The sequence below is a fragment of the Trichosurus vulpecula genome, chromosome 5 (assembly GCF_011100635.1).
Source record: "Trichosurus vulpecula isolate mTriVul1 chromosome 5, mTriVul1.pri, whole genome shotgun sequence".
In the NCBI taxonomy this organism is placed as follows: Eukaryota; Metazoa; Chordata; class Mammalia; order Diprotodontia; family Phalangeridae; genus Trichosurus; species Trichosurus vulpecula.
The window spans coordinates 156,179,158-156,200,942 of NC_050577.1; the positions used below are offsets into that span (position 1 = coordinate 156,179,158).

General features: G+C 35.8%; 1 protein-coding gene across 1 annotated transcript in view; it reads right to left on the reverse strand.

The window, feature by feature from the left end:
• The window catches only part of SEMA3C (semaphorin 3C), a 191,763-nt gene extending 170,987 nt beyond the window's left edge, over positions 1–20,776 (reverse strand). The window contains exon 1 of the mRNA XM_036761052.1: positions 20,638–20,776. Coding sequence (XP_036616947.1) covers positions 20,638–20,740 — 103 coding nt within the window. The 5' untranslated portion in view covers positions 20,741–20,776. The remainder of the gene's footprint in view (positions 1–20,637) is intronic.
• Between the last annotated feature and the right edge of the window lie 1,009 nt (positions 20,777–21,785).

Sequence of the window (21,785 nt, forward strand, 5' to 3'; positions counted from 1 at the left end):
GAATATATTTTTTTCAAGTTTCTGATATAATTGCAATGAGACTGGTTACTTCATATTGTTTTATGACTATTACATAATAGATGAAAGGTCTGTGTAAGCCCAAAGGGATCATGTTTAGAGAATGTTAGAGTGTGAGAGTGTGTGTGAGTGTGTGAGTGTGTGTGTGGCCAAGTTTCAATTACCCAGTAATTCAGGTCAAATCAGGGCATCTGATAGGGATAATCCAAGCTGTAACATTCCATTTTTGTTTCAATCATGACAAGTGGCTACCTAGATGGAATCGGATTAACCACTTGGCTTTGACTATGGACATCTAAACCTAGACCAATGATTTCTGTAAGGGGTTGCCAAAAGCTAGCCTCAAGTAGATGGAGAAAAGAATACTGAATTGGAGATGAGAAGGCCTGGTTTCTAAGCCAAGCTCTGCAATTAACTAGCTGTGTGGCCTAGGCAAATCCCATCGTCTTTCTACTTTGGTTTCTTCATCTTGAAGACAAAAGGGTTGGGCCAGGTGATTACTAAGGTCCTGGCTAGGTCTAACCTATAATTTTATAAAATTTCATGAAATGTAATGCTTATTTGGAATCACCTAGAAAGAGGAATGGAGGCAGGGGAAACAAAATCTGCCAAATTGTTCTTCAAATATGGACAGAGAGACCTGGGAAAGCTGTAAGTCAAATCTGTGCTCCTCACACAACTGATTTTTTTGTTTGGATGTTTACTTAAATCTTTTTTAAAGTAAACTTTGACAGAATCTCACACTCAAGAGGATCATTTAAACAGAGTGCCAACTCTTTTTTTTTTTACAAAACCTTTAAAAATTAGAACTCGGTGAATTTTTAAACTTGGTGCATAATGCTTATTAGATGATAGCACCCACTGATGTAATCTTTTACTAGAGGTTGTTTTTATTTTGTTCTGTGACCTAATTTTCCTCTACTGTAAAATGACAAGACAGTCTCATGCACATTTGAGCCATAAGATTTTATGACTGAATATTGCCAATACATAGATGAAAGAAGGCAGTATCAACTATGGGAGTCAAAATTCAGTCAGGGGATCCCCAGGAATATGAAGAATTCCTGTAGCCCTAGGTAGGCTTGAGGGTAAGAATATAGGAGAGAGACTCTGGCATTGGAAAGGTTGAGGAGGGCAAAAATATTCCCTTCAACATCCAGCATGTCCCAAGAATGTCCCTTTTCTTTTATCTTTTTTTTTTGGCGATAATGTTTTATATTAGTCTCCTGAGTAATTTGTTCCATTGCATTTTCTCTCTGATTTTATTATAGTTTTTTTTTCATATTCCTGCTACACTTAACTATTTACAAAGCACTTTTAGTGCAACAGTCCTTTGATGGCAACTGGACAAATATCATCACTATTTTACAGAAGTAAGTCTTACTTAGCCAATACCTTTAGAAAGAGATTCAGTGGGTAATGAAACCGTGCCTTCTTGACTCCAAGTGTCATGCTATTTCTACTACACTAAGGTTCTGCATAAAATAACATTACTTTTTACCAAAAAAATTTACTTTATATATAGCCAATATTTTTGGAACACTTCAATGCCATAGTACAGGGGTCTTCTGTATTTTATTAGATAATACTATGCTTCTTGAGAACTATGGCTTTAACAGCAGCTTTTCTGGCCTCTAAGATCACTCACTTATACTATCTATACATTTGCATATACAAAAAGGCTTTGAAAGATTAGAATAGCTAATGTTCTCCACCCCTTACACTCTGCTTTCTGAATGTATCTAACCAATTCTACAAGATGATTATGGTCATTTTAAAAGCCATCACAGTGGGTACTAGCTAGACTTCAGTAGTAAATTGATGCTATCATTTGCTCCCCATCTGCCTATTTAGAGGAAAGAAGGTATCTACGCTGTGTAAAGTCTGTACACTGTGGAATCAAAGAAGAAAGCTCAAATTCCACATGAATTCCCTTTTAAATATTATAAAAAAATGAGTTATAATTAAGAGAGTGGGGTCAGAGAAGTTGTTATTTACCTAACAGGGTCCTCAACTAGTACAAGAGTTAGAACTTGAACCCGGGTCTTTTGACTCCAAGTACCTTCTTTTTCCCACTATTTCCTAAAGTATCAGGAATATAACTGGATGTGTATTCAAATGACATGTTTAAATTCTGGTTCTGCCATACAGTGACTATGTGGCTACCAGACAGTGACTCTTTCACACACAGCAAGAAAGGAGGAACACAACATTTTAGAGCTGGAAAATGTCTTTGAGATCACTGACTCCAATGTCATTCTACAGAAAAGGGAACTGACGTCCAAAGAGATTAAGTAATTCACCCAATGTCTCACTGCTTGTAGATGTCTGAAGAAAGATTTATACCCACATCTTTCTGACTCTGAGTGTACTGCTCTATCCACTAGACCAAGTTCCCTCTAAGTGAGGAAAGATGTTGACAGTCTAATAAAAGATGAAATAAAAAAGGTTGACAGTCTAGAGTCAAATTAGATAAAAATTAGTGGGGACGAATTAGAACTTTTACACTTGCTTTCAAAAAATTTATCTGACATGTACAAAAGTGAATAGTCATGTACAAGTGACAGCAATCTGAAAAAGACATTGAGTTCTTAGTAAACTGCAAAGTTGATATGATAGAATGATGGGATTTAACAGCCAAACAACTAATGCTTATCTTTTACTGCACTTAGTCAGACAATAGCTTCTGGGAATGAGTATGTGAAAATCCCACTATGTTCTACCTTAGTCAGAACATATATGCGATATGGTATTCTGAAACAGACATTAGCTTTTGGCAATGTCACTGATAACTTGGAGAAGGCCTAGAAAAAGAAAATAAGAAAGATGATGAGCCTTTAGCATGTGCCACATTACTGATTACTGGTTGAAGGAACTAGAGATTTTTAATCTGAAAAAGACTCAAGAAAGTGGAGAAGACTGGTGATAGCTTTCTCTAAGAACTTGAAAGGCTGTATTTGTCCCAAAAGAGCATAACTAGGAGCAATGGTTAAAAGTTGCACAAAGGTCATTTGGGCTCAATGTCAAAAAAATACTTCTTGACAATTAGAGCTATCCGAGATTTGAATGAGCTGACTTGGAGACAATACTGCTATTACTAGGTGGCACAGTGGATAGGGTGCCTGGACTGAAGTCAGTAAGAATCATCTTCCTGAATTCAAACTTGGCCTCAGACACTTTACCTGTTTGACCCTGAGAAGTTACTCAATCCTGTTTGCCTCAGTTTACTTATCTATAAAATGAGTTAGAGAAGGAAATGGCGAACCATGACAGTATCTTTTCCAGGAAAACCCCAACTGGAGCCACAAAGGGTTGGACACAGCTGAAACAAGGGAACAACTGAACAACTGAACAAAAATCTTTCCATATCTTATGTGATCCTCACAACTACATGCAGTAGATGCCATTAGCAGCAGCTAGGTGGTATCGTGGGTAGAACCCTGGGCCTGCAATCAGGAAGACCAGAATTCAAATGGATATAAACACAATCTCTGTTTGCCTCAGTTTCCTCAATTGTTAAGTAGGGATAATAATATCACCTACCTTGCAGGGTTGTTGTAAGAATCAAACAAGATAGCATTTGTAAAGCACTTATTGCAGTGCCCAGCACACATTAGGCACTATATAAATACTATTATTTTCATTATCATAATTCCCCCTTTACTGAAGGGGAATTGGGACTTGCCCAACCAGTGACTGTCTGAGATATGTATCAAACTTGGGTCTTCCTGACTCTGGCTCTTCTTCAGTGGAAGTCTTCACACAGGCTACATGACCACTTGTTAGGTATGGTATAGAAGATAGTACTTTGGGAATTTGTAAATTGAAGAAACCCTAGCATTCCTATCTCAATCTGATCTCTGTGATTCTGGGCCCATTTTCTCATTCGGAAAGTAAAAGAAGTGGACTATGTAACCCCCATCATCCCTTTCTGCTCTTAAACAGTGGGAACCTATGGAGCTATGAGAATCATAATACCTATCTACCTAACAGGGCTGCTGTGAAAATAAAATTTCTTTAAAGCACTTTAAGTCTGAGCTACTGTTATTATGCCACATAATAATCTCTGCACTTCCTGGAAATCTCCACAAAATGTATCCAATGGGATGATCATATCCATTCTTAATCCACCAAAAAATTGAGATTCTTCTCTGGGATCTGCTCTGGAGTTTTACAGGACAGCTTTGGGATTATTTGGTTTGGTTCTAGGCCCTAACAGCTTTTGGGTGTAACAAAGTTCTCCTCCCCCACTTGCCAGCTACTATTTATGTCTCATCTTCCCCTATTAGAACGTATGATTCCTGAGAGCAGATATCATCTTCTTTGCTTTTATTTGTATCCATAGCACTCTTTGTATATATTAACCATTTTTTAAAAAAATACTGCTTTATCTACCTATCATTGGCAAATGCTAAATGTATGTAGTAAATATAATGTGTTTGGTAGAATTCAACAATTGACCTTAACAGATGCATGGAACATTGTAGACAAATTTGCTTTCTTGGTCTTATCACTGCCTACCTTGACTGCGTCTTCACATACCCTTTTCCCTTTAAGGTCCTCTGACATCTAAAAATTGGCATTCCTCTTTGGTATTCTGGTATCTAAAGAGTAAAATAACTCTTCTCTCCATTTCTGACCATAGGTGATAAAAGCAAAATAAGATTCAAGTATCTGCCTTACAGAATATAGCAAAGTCTCCATATCAGTGCATCAGTTCATTTAAACTCAGCTACGTGGAGTATGATTTACACAAACTTTCAAAATAGTAAAACTATTGCCAACCCAAAACAAGTGTACACATATACATTTATGTTTATGCATTCAACAATCACTGCCACAGAACACATTTATAAATTAAAAAGTTATACAACTATCACAAAGACCTGGGGAACTTAGTAATTGAATACTTTTTTCATGTTTTTTAAAAAAAAACTGGACTTAGTGAAGATTATTCAGATTCACAGGGCAGCTAAGTGGTACAGTGGATAGAGCACTGGGCTTGGAACCCAGAAGACTCATTTTCATGAGTTCAAATCCAGCCTCAGAAATTTACTAGCTGTGTGACTCTGGACAAGTCAACTTAACTCCATTGGACTCAGTTTCTGAACTGTAAAATGAGATGGAGAAGGAAATGGCAAACCATTGCAGTATCTTTGCAGAGAAAACCCTAAATGGGGTCATGAATAGTCAAACACAACTGAAATGACTCAACAACACAATTCAGATTAACACGGGAAGAGTAAAACATATCCTAAGAATGATTTTTTAAGAAAAAAAATGAGTTTTACTCAGTCTAAAACATCTTATTGCTCCATATTTTCATTTCTAGAACTAATAACCTCAGGGAAAGTAAGAGTTTCTGCTTCCTCTGGGTTTTTAATTTTATGCTGAGTTAGAGGTTTGACATTAACAATATCAGCGATCTTACACTCAGTGATATCTAGCCATTCCTCTTCAAGAAGTTCGTTTTATTAAAGTAATAACAAGATAATTAGCTAGATAGGACATTTCAAAAGTTTAATGTAAGGAGTCTCACTAAATCCCAGTCAGCTGATCCTGTTTAGCCCTTTTCATGGTAACGTCTCAAATCAGAAACTAAAAATCATTTAAAACTGTTTCTCACTTGGACATAAATGATTGGGTTAAAGTACTCCATAAAGCGCTTAAGCCGGCTTATAAACCGAATGCTGTATGTAAGGGATTTTAATTAGGAAATTATTTTTCAAAAATGGTTATAGAATGCAGACAAACTCTATACTCAGAGCCATTTCTTGCTTAAAAGGGGGAAAATTATGTCATATGGATTGAAGATAAGAAAATAAAACACATATTCCAACAGCGAAGTGAAAATATATCTGGTGTGCAATAGTACACTTATCTTTGTGGATCTTCAGTGATCAATTATCATGAGTAATTATTATGGTCATTGTGTACTACATGTTACTAATTTAGAATGGGGCATAAGAGAAGATATGAGCAGCTAGGTGACACAGTGGACAGGACACTAAGCCTGAGTCTCTGAGTATCTTCCTGAGTTCAAATCTGGTCTCAGACACTTAGTAGCTGTGCGACCCCAGCAAATTACTTAACTTGGTTTGCCTCAGTTTCCTCATCACTAAAATGAGCTCGAGAAGGAAATGGCAAGCCACTCCAGCATCTCTGCCAAGAAAACCCCAGATAGAGTCATGAAAAGTCAGACATGACTGAAAAGCAACATAAGGGAAAATGAGCTCATCACCAGTCATTTAAATGTTCTGATTTTTCTTACAAAAAGATGGGTTTTCTTCGGAGTTACTGACTGAGTGGCAACTGTGTTCACTGTGCATAGTGTTGACCAGATGCTATGGAATTATTCTCACTCTATCCTCACCCCCATTCCCCAGGCTTGAGTTGGCCATCAAGTTGCTATGTGTCCCCACTATCATTCAGATTAACATGGGAAGAGTAAAATACATCATATGTCATTTTAGGGGATATGTGGCTGAGCGAGTGGACTCATATGTCACATGGAATTAATACCAATAATAACAGTCATAATATCCATGGACATTTTGTGAGGACCATACATGATAACAAATGTGATTGTTTCCTTAAGATGTGTTTGGGGGAGACTGGATCTTTGATTTAATTGGCATAGGTCAGAGTGAGGAAACTCCATCCATCAATGCAGAGATGCACTTGCTCTGCAACTTAGGTAGGGCCTTTGAAATTTGGTGCAAGTTTAAGTGACTTCCCCTGAGTCACAGAGATAACACATGTCTGAGGCAGGCACTGAATCCAGGCCTTCTTGGATCCACACAGCTCTCTGTCCACAGGCTGCCCTTTTGTATGTATTTAAGAGGCATCGAACACCGTAAAATTATTATTATTCATTGCATAAAAGCAGGTCATACCCCATGGCAACAGAGGAGAACTGGGGTTAAGGTTTCTGAAACATTGCCTACCCTTAGAAAAGAACAATTTGACAGTGAGTAAGAAGCCTAGAATGACAAGGCATTCAACTGGGAGCCTGGCCACTACTTACCACCCATTGAATCTGAAGGTCAGTTTTAGTTTACTCATCTATACCTGGTTGGGGAACAGCAGTCTGATTATTCCATCAGAACCCTCCTACACTAATATACTGTGATTCTAGAGTAATTCAGTTTTGCCACAGAGTTCGCACTTTCACAGGCAGCTGCCCTCCAGATAGCCAGCCCACTGCCTAACACTTAGCTTGTATTTTCCTTTTAGTCACCACTTACAGCCAACCATTACTATGCTCTAGAAAAATGTCTTTTTTCTTTTTGTTCTTTGTTCTAAAAGTCTTTGTATTAACAACAGGGAACAAAAAAAGGAGACACAAAACCAAAGGCAGAAAGCAAAGGGGGGCTGGAACGAATGCCCGTTAACCGCAGCACTCTATAATTGTAACTTGTTAGTGTAATGGAACTGAAACCAAAATGATACCTCTTTATACCTTGTTATGAAAAAGATGTTCAGGAAATGGAAAAATTGGGAGTGTGGCTCAGTGCTATATTTAGTTAGCACTGTAATGGTATCCACAAAAAAGAATAGTCAAGCCAATTCCTGCTCTTGCAAAGGGAATGAGCAGGCTATATTAAATCTTGAAGACACACCCTTCCCAGAGTTGGCATGGTGCAGAGAAGAGGGACAAAGGATGTCACTATGCAGTAACACTATACCTGTGCACACACTCAGCCACGTAGCCCCTTAAAGAAGTCATGGCCAATGATGTATCCAGGGCAGCGATAAGAATATCCTGGGACACAAAAGTGTAAAAGAATTTTGCCAGAAACAACAGAGGGCACAAGTTCCAAAGACGCAATTCTTCCCTAAGGAACAATAATTCTCAAGGTGAGGCAGGAAAGGATTTCCTCTAGTTTTATTTTTAAAAAGGCTTGATTACCCTAAGGGGACACTAACTCAGTGGCCTTTTTAATGTATGTGTGTGCGTGTGTATGTGACACATTGATTTCTTTCTATGTATATTCTAAGTCAATAACTGACAAAATTTCTTACAACATAGCCATACGTTTAAGGAAAATATATCACAATTTGTGAACAAATTTGTATAAGGTCTTTAGTACCATCTGACCTAATCTATTTCCACTAGTTGTGACATTCATTCTTTAATCTAAAAATGAATTATTTGTGTAACAGAATTTCTTTGGTACAAATATGGATGTAATCATGAAGAAAGATAAGATTACTGCTAAAGAAAAATCTGAGTGCATATTTCAGTAATAATTTCACACCACAGCATCATTTGATATGGTAAACTGCATTCATTAGCCACTAAGGAAGATGCCCTAAGTCACCTATAACTTTGATTTGACACCCTCAATATATAATTATTTTTATTTTTCTGAAAGTCTTTAGTGAAAAAAAATCCAGAGCCACCCCTCGTTTCTATAGTTAATAATTATTTCAGCAAGATACCTCTTTCTAATAACTGACAAAAAATTGATCTACTAAGATCACAGCTTTCACTTAATGTACTATAGAAGACATACCAATAAATAGAAAGTTCTTTATTTCTTGGAAATTTTCTCATCAAATGAGATCAATATGTCTGAAGCACTTTGCCAGTCTTAAAGCACTATACAAATGTGAGCTATCATTTTTTATTCCAACTTCATTTCATAATATCATGTAGTATTTAATTAATACATATGTCATTAGTTTAATACTACTAATCTTTAGTCTCCACTCTGAAGATTCCCAACCCATACTTGCCATCATTACAAATCCCTATTTCACACTTCAATTAAAAAAGGTGTAGGGAGCATTTCCAGAAGGATTGCCCTGACCACCTTTACAGAGATTGATGGCTTTACACAAGGCAACCTTACAAGTACATTTGCTCTATCCATTAGGAGCCATCAAAAGGAGCACAAAAAGACACTGGATCAAAACAAGTTTGACTGAGGGCAAAATGTTTCAGTGGACTCAATGCAACCACAGTGGGTATTCTTGAAGATAAATGAAGAAATCAAGAACAATTGCCTTTTATCTCTTGTATGATGACAAGACAAACTGTATTCACCAAGCATGCCTTGTAATGTTAATGTGATCAAAGTTAATAAAAAGGTAATTTATTATTTTTAGTTTATTGTTCCAGTGACAATTCATCAGTTTGTGGTTTTTTTGGTGGGGGGAGGGGATTGTGCTCACTAGGCAACTACAGTCTTTTGTTGTGTAATTCAAGCAAGGAAAACTTCTTGCCTAATGAAGCAAATAGCGAAAGACAGTTTTCTAAAATTCTATTCATGTTTTAATTGATATGGCACCTATGACCTCTGAGATGGTAGTCAGCTTATTTACTTATGAAAGAATGACAGGTGGTAAATAAAGAAGGCAGAATTGGAAAAAAAAATTTTAAAGATGAAAGAAGAAATTAAGTGCTATAGAAATATATTGTGGAGCCATCTTCCCTAGTTTCTCCAGTGTCCTAACTTCAAAATCTACTATAATTTATTCTTGCCTTCAGAATAGAGCTATGAACACAGAATCATAAAATTCAACATGGGATGATTTTCCAAACACAGTGTTCTCTAAGAAAAAAAGCTCTCCAATGCTTTAGAATTCTTTATGTATCTTTTCCATGAATACTTTCCTGTGTTTTCAGCAACCCACTCATCACTTAAGGTTTTCTTTTTCAGTTCTGCTTAGGAGAAAGGTTGCCAAAGTACCCATTAGTATTCCAGTGAACATCAGGCAACACCTATACATGAACAACCCACACACAGAGAGGTGGAACCAATAATTTAAGAACATTTGAAATGCCAAGAAACTTTGTTGAATACAATTCTTAAAGAAAAACAAGAACACACAGTTGGACCTTATTAAGTCATAAGATAAGCATTTTTAGATCCCTCTATAAGACACATGGAAATTTCAAAGGGGTTTATGACCAACAAAAATTTGAAATAAAGCCATGGGTGGCAACCAGCCAATGATAGCAATGATTAAAATGAAGATATGTTTAAAAACAGTTACCACCAAAATAAGTGCTCATTATTTAAAATTTCATTTGGGTTATAATGGCATTGCTAAATAAATTCATTTTGGTATTTTTGTGAGGTTTATGGCCAGAATATGATTTTTGTCAAAGTAGAAGTTATCCAAATAGCATAGGAAGTGACAAAGGATTTTTGATATTTTGAGGTCAACTGGGTTAAATTGCTTGGTTTCTAGTTCTAGTTCTGCTATTTACTATATACTATTTTATCTACACAATGTCAAAATGTACAAACAAAAAGGGAAGATTATTAATCTTCACAGTATCTGGTCATCTTACTTTCCAATATTCCATTGTTCAGCATTGTATAGAGAAATCAACCAAATGACTGATTGAATTATTCCCTTCATTGTTGTTATTATTGTGCTTTAGAGTAATGCAGACAGAAATATGGTGGACAAATGACTGGTTTAGTTTATCCACAAGTGTGAAAATGACCTTTATGTCTCAAAGATTTTGTCATTCAGTCATGTTTTCTGCTTTGTTTTTTTTTTTTAGTCATATCTAGATCTTCGTGACCCCATTTGGGGTTTTCTTGGCAAAGATACTAGAGTGGTTTGCCATTTCCTTCTCCAGCTCATTTTACAAATGAGGACACTGAGGCAAACAGGATTAAGCAACTAGCCCAGGGATGAAAAGCTAGTAAATGTCTGAGGCCAGATTTGAACTCAGAATGTGAGCTTCCTGACTTAGGCCCTATGCTCTATCCACCTAGCTGCCCCCATCGCTCAAAGAGAAGGCCCTTTAAAGCATAAGATAGTATAATTACAGTGGCTATATAAATCTTATCATTTCAGTCGCAGAGGAATGACCTTTATTACAGCGGAAATAGAGGTAATTTTAAAGGACTGGCAAGCCTTACTAGATTTCTTAAAGATGTGTGTATGTATATATGTACATGTGTATACACATGCTTATATGTATGTATATATATATATATATATATATATATATATGACTAGAAATGTGGTTGAAAATGATTTATATAAACATATTTAAAACACAGGGACATAGAATAATACTAAATGTATAACAAGTGTATCTTTCCACTAATTGATAGCATATAAATGTCATGTGAATAATTGATATTACTAGTTCTTGAAATACATTCATTTTTAGCTTCTTCAAGAATTTATTAATTTTTAGTTTCTTCAATAAATTATTTTAAGTTACCTGGCCAGTGTAATTCACTTATAACTGTTGGGGTAAACAGAGTACAAAGTAGTTACAAGGTATAGAGAACATTAGAAGGAGTCTTAGGATGAAAATTAATATACTGTATTATATCCCTGACTTTGTGAGTAACCACTGTAGATACATCACCTTGGGCAAGTCAGGTATCCTCTTTGTTTCTTCATATGTAAAATGAGTGCTCTGGCACAGAAGAATTCTAAGATCTCTTCCACCTCTAAAATCCTATGATTCTTATTATCCTATCCAACAGCAGTCAGGAATAAACTCAAGACTTCTTGGAATCCACACTATTATTTGAGCAAAGATTTGATTTTTTTATATGTTCATTTCAGTTGTTGAAAGACACTATGTAATTTCTAATATCTAAGCTTGTTCAAGGCAGAAACTATGTCAAGTTTCACCTTTTCCTAATGCCAAACAGTGCTAAACAGTACTTTCCATATATAGCAGGTAGTTAATAGATACACATTTGTTGTTGTTCAATGCTACTTAAGAGTTAGCATTTTGCTAACCTCCCAAATAAAAGAGATGAATAAAAATTTAAGTCAGGCAGGCAACATTTATTGAGTGACTATGATATGCCAGGCACTGTGCCAAACACTGAGGACACAAATACAAACAAAAACAAAGATAATGCCTGACCTCAAAGAATCTACAGTCTGATAAGGATTACAATCCAATTACAATTGGATTACAATTACAGTCTCTAAAGCTCTCTTCCACTCTAAATCTGAGACCACAACATGAGTCTCTACAACAAAACTGAATGACAAACTATAAAATACGGTCAGCTAGGGGCTCTCCAGCTCTATTTATTGCCCCAAGAGGAGAAAAACATGAATCCAGTTCTATAACTTATAATTGTGCCAGAGGATTAGGGGAAATAAAACAACTGGACTCCAAGTTATGTTCTAATGAGAGACATTAAAAAGAGCAAGCCTAATCTTTAGAAAATGCTCTTTCATGAATAGTTTACATGTTTAATTAAAATGTGCATTTCTTTGTTAATTTGGAACCCCAACTTGTTTTCAGATGTGAATTTCTGCTTAATTTTAAAATAAAATTATTTAAATTATAAGTGAAAAGGGGCTTCAAATGTCATGCGAGTATCTTATTTTACAAAGTTGGATTCTGATGCCCAGAACAGAGAGGTGATCCTTTGTTCTCAAAGACTATTCCAGAAAAGCACAACGTCTTGAAGTTTCTATTCAAACGGAAACAGTTTTGAGTAAGGGTACAGAGGAGGATGGTATGTCTGAAGAGGAACCCAAGTTCAAAGATGACCATCACTGGTTTGGGCACATGGTGATGACTCTTTCGGTCATAGCAATTACGTCCTAAGTCCTCTCCTGTCTCTATATTCCCTATGTATTAGTGATCTCATCAGCTCACATGGGCTTAACTATTATCTCTATGCAGTTGATTCCAAAATCTACATATCCAGTCCTCTACCTAGATATCCAACAGGCTTATCAAGTTCTCTCAAAGACTAAAAACAATCTCAAAATCATTTGAAACAGTACTCATTATCTTTCCCTTCGCACCCACCCCTTCTCCTAACTCCCTTATTTTTCGTGAGGGCACCACTATTCTTTCAATCCCCCAGGGCAGCAAACTTGGAGTCTTCCTTGACTCTTCTTTTTCAGTCACTCTTCATATGCAATGAATTGTTGCTATGACATCCACAACATCTCATGTTTGTCCATTTTTGTCAATATACAAAGCACATTTCCTCTAATTCTGACCTTCATTTCTCACCTGGACTACTGAAATAGACTGTTTCTCCCTGCACCCTTCTTCTGATTCCAATCTTCACAGTTGCCAAATTGATATTCCTAACGTATAAGTCTGACCACGTCAATCCCTTGCTCAAGAAACTACTGTCTATTGCCTTTAATAAGAGTACTGCTCTGTTAAGCTTTTAAAACCCTTCACAATGTGGTTCCAATCTATCTATCCAAGATCATTAATTGTACAGTAATTCCTTTAATTACTGTATACTGCCACCAAACTAGCCTGTTTGGTGTGGTCCTGCCTTAATGCCTTTAGGCTGTGTCCCCTATTATCTACACACTCGTTTCTACCTCTTGGAAGCCTCAGTTCCTTCAAAGTTCAGGTCAGGTGCCTCCTCCAAGACACTGCTTCTAATTTTCCCAATCATCAGAGCAATGCCCTTCTGCCTCCCACCACAATCATATTTCCTTCGTATATAGTTGAATTTGCTTTTCTGTGTACATGTTTCTTTCTTCTATAAAAAAGTTTTCATTTTTGTCTATATATTTTCAGCATCTAGCACAGGGTTTGCTATGTAGTACACAATTAATAAGCGTTTATTTAAATTGAAAACCATCTACTAAATAATAAACCAGAGGAAATCTGGATCTTTGGAGAAGGCATTCAGATCAAGAAAATTAAGAATCCTGAAGTATTTTACAAAATGAAGAGAGCGAGACCTACAGGGACAGAAGTGCCCAAAAAATCACAATGCTAGTTATAAATGAGTAATTTTCTATACCCATGGCAAAGCTTACACAGAAGCATGGATCTATCTACCTATTCGGTCTCTCTCCAGAGCAGATGAACTTTCTGTTTGCTACTTGTAAGTTATCCCACCTAGAATAAGACTTAACCCAAAGAATGGCTTAGGGTCCCAAAGCTCAGCTTTAAAATTTCAGTTGTGCATTTTTTTTCCTGTGATATGGTCCATGGTCTTCCTCCCCAAAGAATAGTGATTAGCATGCTGGAAATGCCTCCCCTGATCAAAAGATACAAATACATTTTTATGAGCTATAACTTCATTCTGTAACTATATAACAGCAGAAGTAGAAAATCTAAAGAGGCTGTCTGTGTGTGTGTGTTTTTTACTGATTTGAGAGATGAAAAACGAAATTTTCGATAGTAAATTAGAAATTATCACCATTGCAAAAAAAAAAATAGCAATAGAGGATTTACAATATCTTTCTACTGGTGGACACACCCAGAGGGCTCAGGGAGTTAAAGTCTTAAAGGTTCTGTAGCAAAAAAAGACAATTCCTGTTAGAACTAGTTGTCTTTCTGGTAATGTAGGCAGTGACCCCACTTTACCCCCTTCCCCTCATAAAACAAATGAGACAGACCTGCAACAGCTTGAAGGAAACTCATGGTTCCAGGTAGATTCCCAAACACCATAAGGAAGTCATGGGTATGGGCCGACAATTTCATTGAAAGACAAAAATGAAGCACACAAATGGACAAGAGGGGTATAAAAAGAGGAAGAACTTCGGATTGAAGTTTGTCCCTGGCAGGAAACACACTCATACCTGCACCAAACTCAAACACTTCCACACCTGTAACCACCTTTGCTATGTAAACAAGAAGCCGACTCTCTTTGCAGTTTTCTTTTTCTATTGATAAGGGAATTATGATTTCTTTTAGACTATGTTACTCTAGCCCCTTAAGGTAAGTATCCATTCAAAGGAAATCAAAACAAATTTCTCTTAAAAAAACTCCAATAACTTCATACACAAAATTTAAAGGAAATCTCAAGATGCATGATAAAGTGTTTCAATTAAATTATGATTTAGTTCACCGAGAATTGTTCAGAACAAGATTAAAGGAACTGCCTTTGAATTTCAATATCAATTTTTCATGAATGATAGGCATAACCTTTTTACTAGATTATTGATCTCATGATGTTGGAGACATGTAGACAATGGATACTCTATACACCTCTTTAATAAAAAATATATTGTGAACACAATTGTATTTTTAATGAAATTAAAAGTGACTAAAGAAGTTATTCAAGCAGAGAAGCCGGAACATAGTAATACAAATCTCTCAGCTTTTAAACAAAAAAATAGAATGAATTGATAGTATCTATTTTTCTCTGGTTTCAGGTGATCAAGGGATAAATACAATCAATTTATTGTATAGGGAAAGATCAATTTCCAACTTTTTATTACTCTGGGATGTATTCATGTTCTAAAGTTTATTCATTTACATTCCTCTTGCCTTCTTTCATAGTTGAATTTTAATCTAGTATGAGTTTAATACTGAACAGATTCAACATAAAACTAAGTAGAGTATGTCTGTAATTTCTATGCGAAATAAGCGGTAGTACAGAGTGAACATATAAAAAGAAAAACACAATCTTATGCCAACTATTTTTTTAGGATCCATCCAAGAATATTTCAACAAAAGTGCTTAACTCTTTTTTCCAGAAATTTAGAAAGATTTTCTTTGAGTCAAGTTTGAACTGTAAAAGGAGCAATTACTAGCAGCAAAATACAAAGTAATCCAGATATTCTCTCTAGTCATAAATGCTATTCAAGATAGAAAAATAAGTTGGAATATTTTTTATTTCCAAAAAGAATTAACATTTTAGAACAGAAATATGATCTAAATACTGTAATTCAAAAACAACACAGAGAAGAATAGATAATTCTAGTGAACTTGAGACAAATAGAAAAATTTCTCAAAATACTTGGCCTTATTTGTAAGAAAACATTTTCAAGCTGAACTGAAAGACTACTGGCTCTGGAATCTAAGAATTTAGATTCAAATACCATCTCTGATACTTGCTCTCTGGGTGACCTAGGGCAAGTTACTTAATGCTTCTGGATCTGTTTCCTCATCTGTAAAATTAAACAGTTGAATTAAATGGCCTATGAAATCCCTTTCTCTTCTGATGCATGATCCTATGATCCTGATGTTTCAAGGGAAATCCTCCTAGATGTTCTGCCAATACCTTAAACTCAACTTATCTAAAAGCAAAATCATCATTCACCAAAACCAAAACAAAACAAAATAAAAAACAAACAAAAAAGACCTCACTTCCTCCTTACTTACACATTTCCTAGAAACAGAGGTTGAAAGTGGGAACAAACTATACTAGGAACTGATATCCCAGGGAAATTCCCTACTTTGGGAGAAAAACCTCACTATGCAAGCAAGAGAGCATCCCAGGTAACATTCAATTAGAGGGCTCTTTCAAAAGGTCTGGAAGTTGGAAGAGTAAGAGAAAAGTGGTAACAACAAAGGCTAAGCCTACTAGGACAAAGTAACCTGGGAAACAAGAAACAAGTTATATACATAGTCACAGAGCAACAGAGTTGAATGGTCATCTAGGAAGCAATCATATGCTACCTACCCATCTCACAGGATTGTTGTAAAGAAAGGGTTCTATAAGCCTTTAAATGTTATATGAATGTAAGTTGTGGTCAGAGGCATATTCTGAAAGGTTAACTTCACTCCATAACTTTAACTTTCTGCCTAGGTTCTAACAGTGATCCAGCCAAACATTTCTTAGCTTCTACCTCTTCTTTTCACATACCACTTGATCGAGTCAAACCCAACACATCTTGAGTTTTTCTAGCTTTGACCCCTTGTTGCTGCCATTTTTGAAGTCTGGAATGACTAGCCCCCACTCATCTCCCTTATAAAATGTATACCTACCTATCACTCACAAGGCCTAGTTTAAATACTCTATAGAAATTCCTAGACCTCTATCAAACCCTGTCTCTCACCAGTGAGGCTTCCCTCCTGTAAACTGCCTTAACACTTTGGTTGGTACCTTTCTTATTCATGTGATTATAAGACAAAATAGATGATTTATAGACACATTATTTGTGTATGTGAGTACTGGAGTGTTAGCACTTTAAGGACACTTACATACCTTTGTTTTTCAGCACATAAGTAAAAAATAATGTTAAGTACACGGTGAGTGCTTAATTGATATTTGTTTAATATCATACTTAGCCAGAATCAGAGAGAATTGCAGGTCTCTCACCTGTATAGAATCAAATCTGTGGAAGCTGTGCCTGCTAGAGGATATTTATTCTCCTTTTTCAGGGCTTCTGGGAAAACAGGCAATGTCCTGTTTTTCCTGTCTTTTGGTATGGTGTGACAAAGACTGTAAATGAAAAACGTGGAATGCAGCCAAAGGTGCCTATCCTCCCTGCCCTTCTCCACATTCAAATGCCAGATAACTAATCTGATTGATCCCATCTCCCCACCTAAAACTAATCAAATAAATTGTTAATTCCATTTAGACACAATCATAAAATTTATACAGAAAGTACAGTATTTGGAAATCAGAGGAATGAGAGTCAAAATCCTGGCTTTTTTGCTTACTGTGTGACATTAAGCAGACAATTATTTCATTTCTCTGTTCCACATTTTCCCCATTTGCAAAATAAGTGAGTTAGACCAGGTGATCATCAAGATTCACTTCAGGTTCTTAGAAGATCATTAACTTGATACTAAGTTTGTACTGATTAGATATCTCTTAACAGAGATAATTTAGTTGGTACAAGTATAAACCACCTAGGGCAGGAGATCTTAACCTCAGATTCACAGACAAATACATGGATTGACTTCAGAGAAATCCATGAACTTGGATGGGAAAAGAGATTATAACTTAATTGCCCCAAGCTAAATGAAATTCAACATTTCCTTCAATTATGAATTTTTAAAAAATCATTCTGAGAAGGGTCCTTTGGCTTTACCAGACTGCCAAAAAGGTCCATGACTCATATACAGATGAAAAGATTGAGAACTCTTGACCTCCCAAAAAGTAATCTCCATTGTGGATTCTCCCATAATAAAGTTTAACCATCAGAAGCTTTGGCTAGTACCACAAATAGAAATGCCCATAAGAGGCCAAAAAAGAAAATGTTTGGCTCTAAGTAAAACATTATTTGTGTCAACTTATTTTTAATCAATCATCCATCCCCCTAACCCTGCCCCCCAAACAGATCTGCAATTCTGTGCAATAGCAACATGTCTTGTTTGTTTAATTCATTACAGAAATGATAAAGGTTTCATTCTGGTCTATGGTTTATCTAGTGTTGAGCTGTAGCACAGGAAAGATAGGGAAGAGTGTTACAAGGTGCCAACATATAGAGATAGCCAAGAGACAAGGTGATAAAAAGGAAGCTAAGAACAGAACAGAGAGGAAACAAAGAAATCATGGGGTGGAGATAAATGGGGAGAGGGAGGATAGAAGTGATGAGTCCATTCTTCTCAACTTGATTCTTTCATTACCCTTCTCTCCCTCAAGACTTATCCAGCTATCAAACTGCAGTGAGGTAAGGCAAAAATTGTTAAGAGTCAGAAAACTTGGGTTCAAATCTCAACTGAAAGATGGACAGGATGCATGACCTAGGTCAAGAGTTTCCATTTCCTCAACTGTAAACTGGGAATAATAATATTTGCACTGCCTACTTCACATTGACATTGTCATCATATTAATTTGGAAATGTCAAAGTAGTTTAGTGATGTGTGTGTATTATCATGTTAAATCATAAATATGCAATACACATATATATCCATATGTGTACAAACATATAAATATGGATATGGATATCTCCACTTGATGTCTTGAATTCCAAAAGGTCAGGGGAATTTATATATTTATGCAACACATACAGTAAACAGTAAAAGCAAATTTGAAACAAGACATTGATGTACAAATTAATATTTTAGAACATCGCCTATTTGACTACCTAGTATGGAATTTTGAGATTATCTGCAAGGATGACAATTAACTCATGTAAGGTAAAACAGAATTTGTTTTTGATGGGGAAAAATGATAAATTTACAGAAGAAAACTGTAACATAAAGTTATTTTAGATAGTACCATTGGAGTAGAGGGAGAAATGTGCCACTTGGCGTACCCTCTTTTTTTTGTACCTTTGCCAAATGTTGAATTCACTTTAGTAGCTACTTTTTTTTTTAGTGTGGATGCAGTTGTACCTTTATTAGATGAGTTTTTCTCCACTGAAGAATTCCTCTGAAATATTTTTTTTTGGATTGACAGTCTCTTTCAACAAAACTTTCAGGAAAGCACAGTCCTAGCAGCTTGTTGGTCTTTGAAATCAATACTTTATGCTATTATTCCTTTATTCTGAGACCATGTATTTCAATCCACATATTCTTTAGTAGAAGAAATCTATTATCAACATGAGAGCTTTTGAAAATAGTTTTAGAAATATGGCATTTTAAAAACGTCAATATCGCTAAGCTCTTTTTGTTAACATTCTTCATATCACCTAAAATGCGAATCGGCTCCAAAGAATTCTACCACTTACCTTGCCCAATGGCCAAAGTGCAGTGTATTCATAAATAGATATTACTGATTCAATTGCTCCTAATACTCAGATCATAAGTTTTCTCTAAGATAAATTAGAACACACTTGCTCAAGGTCAAATAGCCAGTATCTATCAGAGAAGAACTTGAATCCTGGTATTCCTAACTCCAGTGACAGCTCCCTATGCTTTAGTCCACTTACTTCTCAATCTTCTAACCTTGAAGAACAAAAAGTCATGAGTTTTAAGAAGGCCTGGATAAGGTTAGAAATGCAGTAGAAGCATTAATGTTTAAATAGGCTTTTTACAATGCCCTAATATGACCTTAGGTAAATCACTTGGCAACTACAAATATTGATGGAAAAAAATAAATAACAGGAATTCAAATGAAGTATACATTAAATGCCAGTCAATCTGCTGTTTGAAATTCAGGCTAACTAACCATGCCAGAAGATACATGTATACCACAGGGAGGAAGGAGAGTACATTCTCAGTCAAAAGATAATATAAATGGGGTGAGGAGGGAGTAAATTGATCCAGACAACATTTGGGTTTAAGCAACAATGAAATGGAGTTGAGAGAAGTAATAAAAATACAAATGAAACTGACTGGCTGAATGGTCTCTCTCATCCATCTCTTATTGTATCCATTTATTTTCGGTTAGATGACTCACCAAAATCACCCTTTGCAAATGGTTTGAGTTGTACACAATAAGAGTTCATGCATACATTTGGCAAGCCACTTGTTCCAAGGGTATTATTCCCTTTAACTTTGTGAACACAAATTTCTCCCAAGCTTCTGAAAAATACATTCTCAGACAATACCAGTGAAAATCATGGTTCCAACTACAGTCTCAGGTCCTTTTTAAATCAATGAAGGGCTTTAAAATTACCTCAGAACAGTTAGGGGAATAAGAGCCAAAACTGATTGAGGCCATTTTCAGCAATTAAGTAGTATACTTTTATCTCTACTAGTTATAGAGGCTTAAAAGTGTCAAGAAGCATTTCTGAATAAAACTACATGAATGTTAAGACCAAATATTTTATAGACCTGGACATTTGTTTTCCATAGATTATAAACTTCAAATATAAATTGCATGCATTGATCCTCTAAAGCATTTATATGGACAACTTGCTCAAATATAACCTTGCTAGAATACACTATAATTAAAATAAGTTTTACACAAAACGTTCCCCTGTAAGAGAAATTTGAACAAAACAATATCTAATAATGGTTTTCCTCCTTATTAATTTCTTAATCATTGACACTGTATAAGAAGGAACAAAGTCTTAAAATAACATTTGCTCAGGAATGTTTATCTTCTTTCTTACCATTGAATGTTAAATAAACTCTTGCCTGGGGCTGTGAAGATCCTTTTACACAGCCAGAATAAACAAATGCCCCAATCAACACTTGGATTGCCAGAAATGTCATCTCTTCAAATCTGCAATTTAATATCCAAGGGGGAAAAAAAAACTCCTAAGAGAGAAAAAGAACAAATTCATTACATTTTATCACCTGTCTCAGGTAAACAGAAATATCACAGCGGAAAGAGCTTTGCCCTTTATCACCACCACCAATATACTTGAACTCTAAGTAATTAAACAGTAGGAGGTGCTGTTTTTTGATTTCCCAATTCCAATCATAGATTTATCTCTGAAAAGTACCTTGGAGATTGTCTTATCCAACCCTTTCATTTCACACATTAGAAAACACTCAGAGAAATTTTTTTTTTAAAAAAAATCATATACCTAAAGTTATAAAGAGCCTCCAAGACCATCCAGTTCAATCCCATCATTTTACAGGATCAGGAAACTAAGGCCAAGGAGGTTAAATGATTTGCTTCAGATCACACAGGTGGTATGCATAAAAAGTGAACTTTGAACTGATCTCTTCTAACTCCAGCGTCAGTGATCTTTTCACTGTGACTTGCAGTCTCTCAATGAAAATTTTGATTTGGCTAGACTAGGTCTAGAACTTAGTCAATTACAATTTCAAGACCACCAAAGGAACTACTTTCATACAGAAAGGCTTTATTTGAGTCAAGTCACCTACTGGAAAAATGATCAAGCTATTGTTAAAGCAAAGCAGAAAGGGCACAAGTAAATGAAAAACCCATTTACTGGGCCAAAAATAATCTAATCCTTCCATTATTCACACACCTACAAATAGACGTGTGTGTGTGTGTGTGTACATGGCTACTTGAAAAATATTTGAGAATGGTGCCAGCAGGGGAGAATTAATAACCAAAACCTTGTTTTCCCTGAAAAAACATAACAGTTCAGAATAACATATGCACCTCTGGAGTTTTCACCCAGTATAGCAGCTGTAGTTCAAAAGCACCCATCTAGTATATACCACTTATACTACTTACATGTTACTACATTTGAATTACTGTCTCCAGAAAGGGGATTCCACTGTATGTGCAATACTTGGGTTTAGGTTTACACTAATCAGTTAACAACCAGCTCCCAATCAT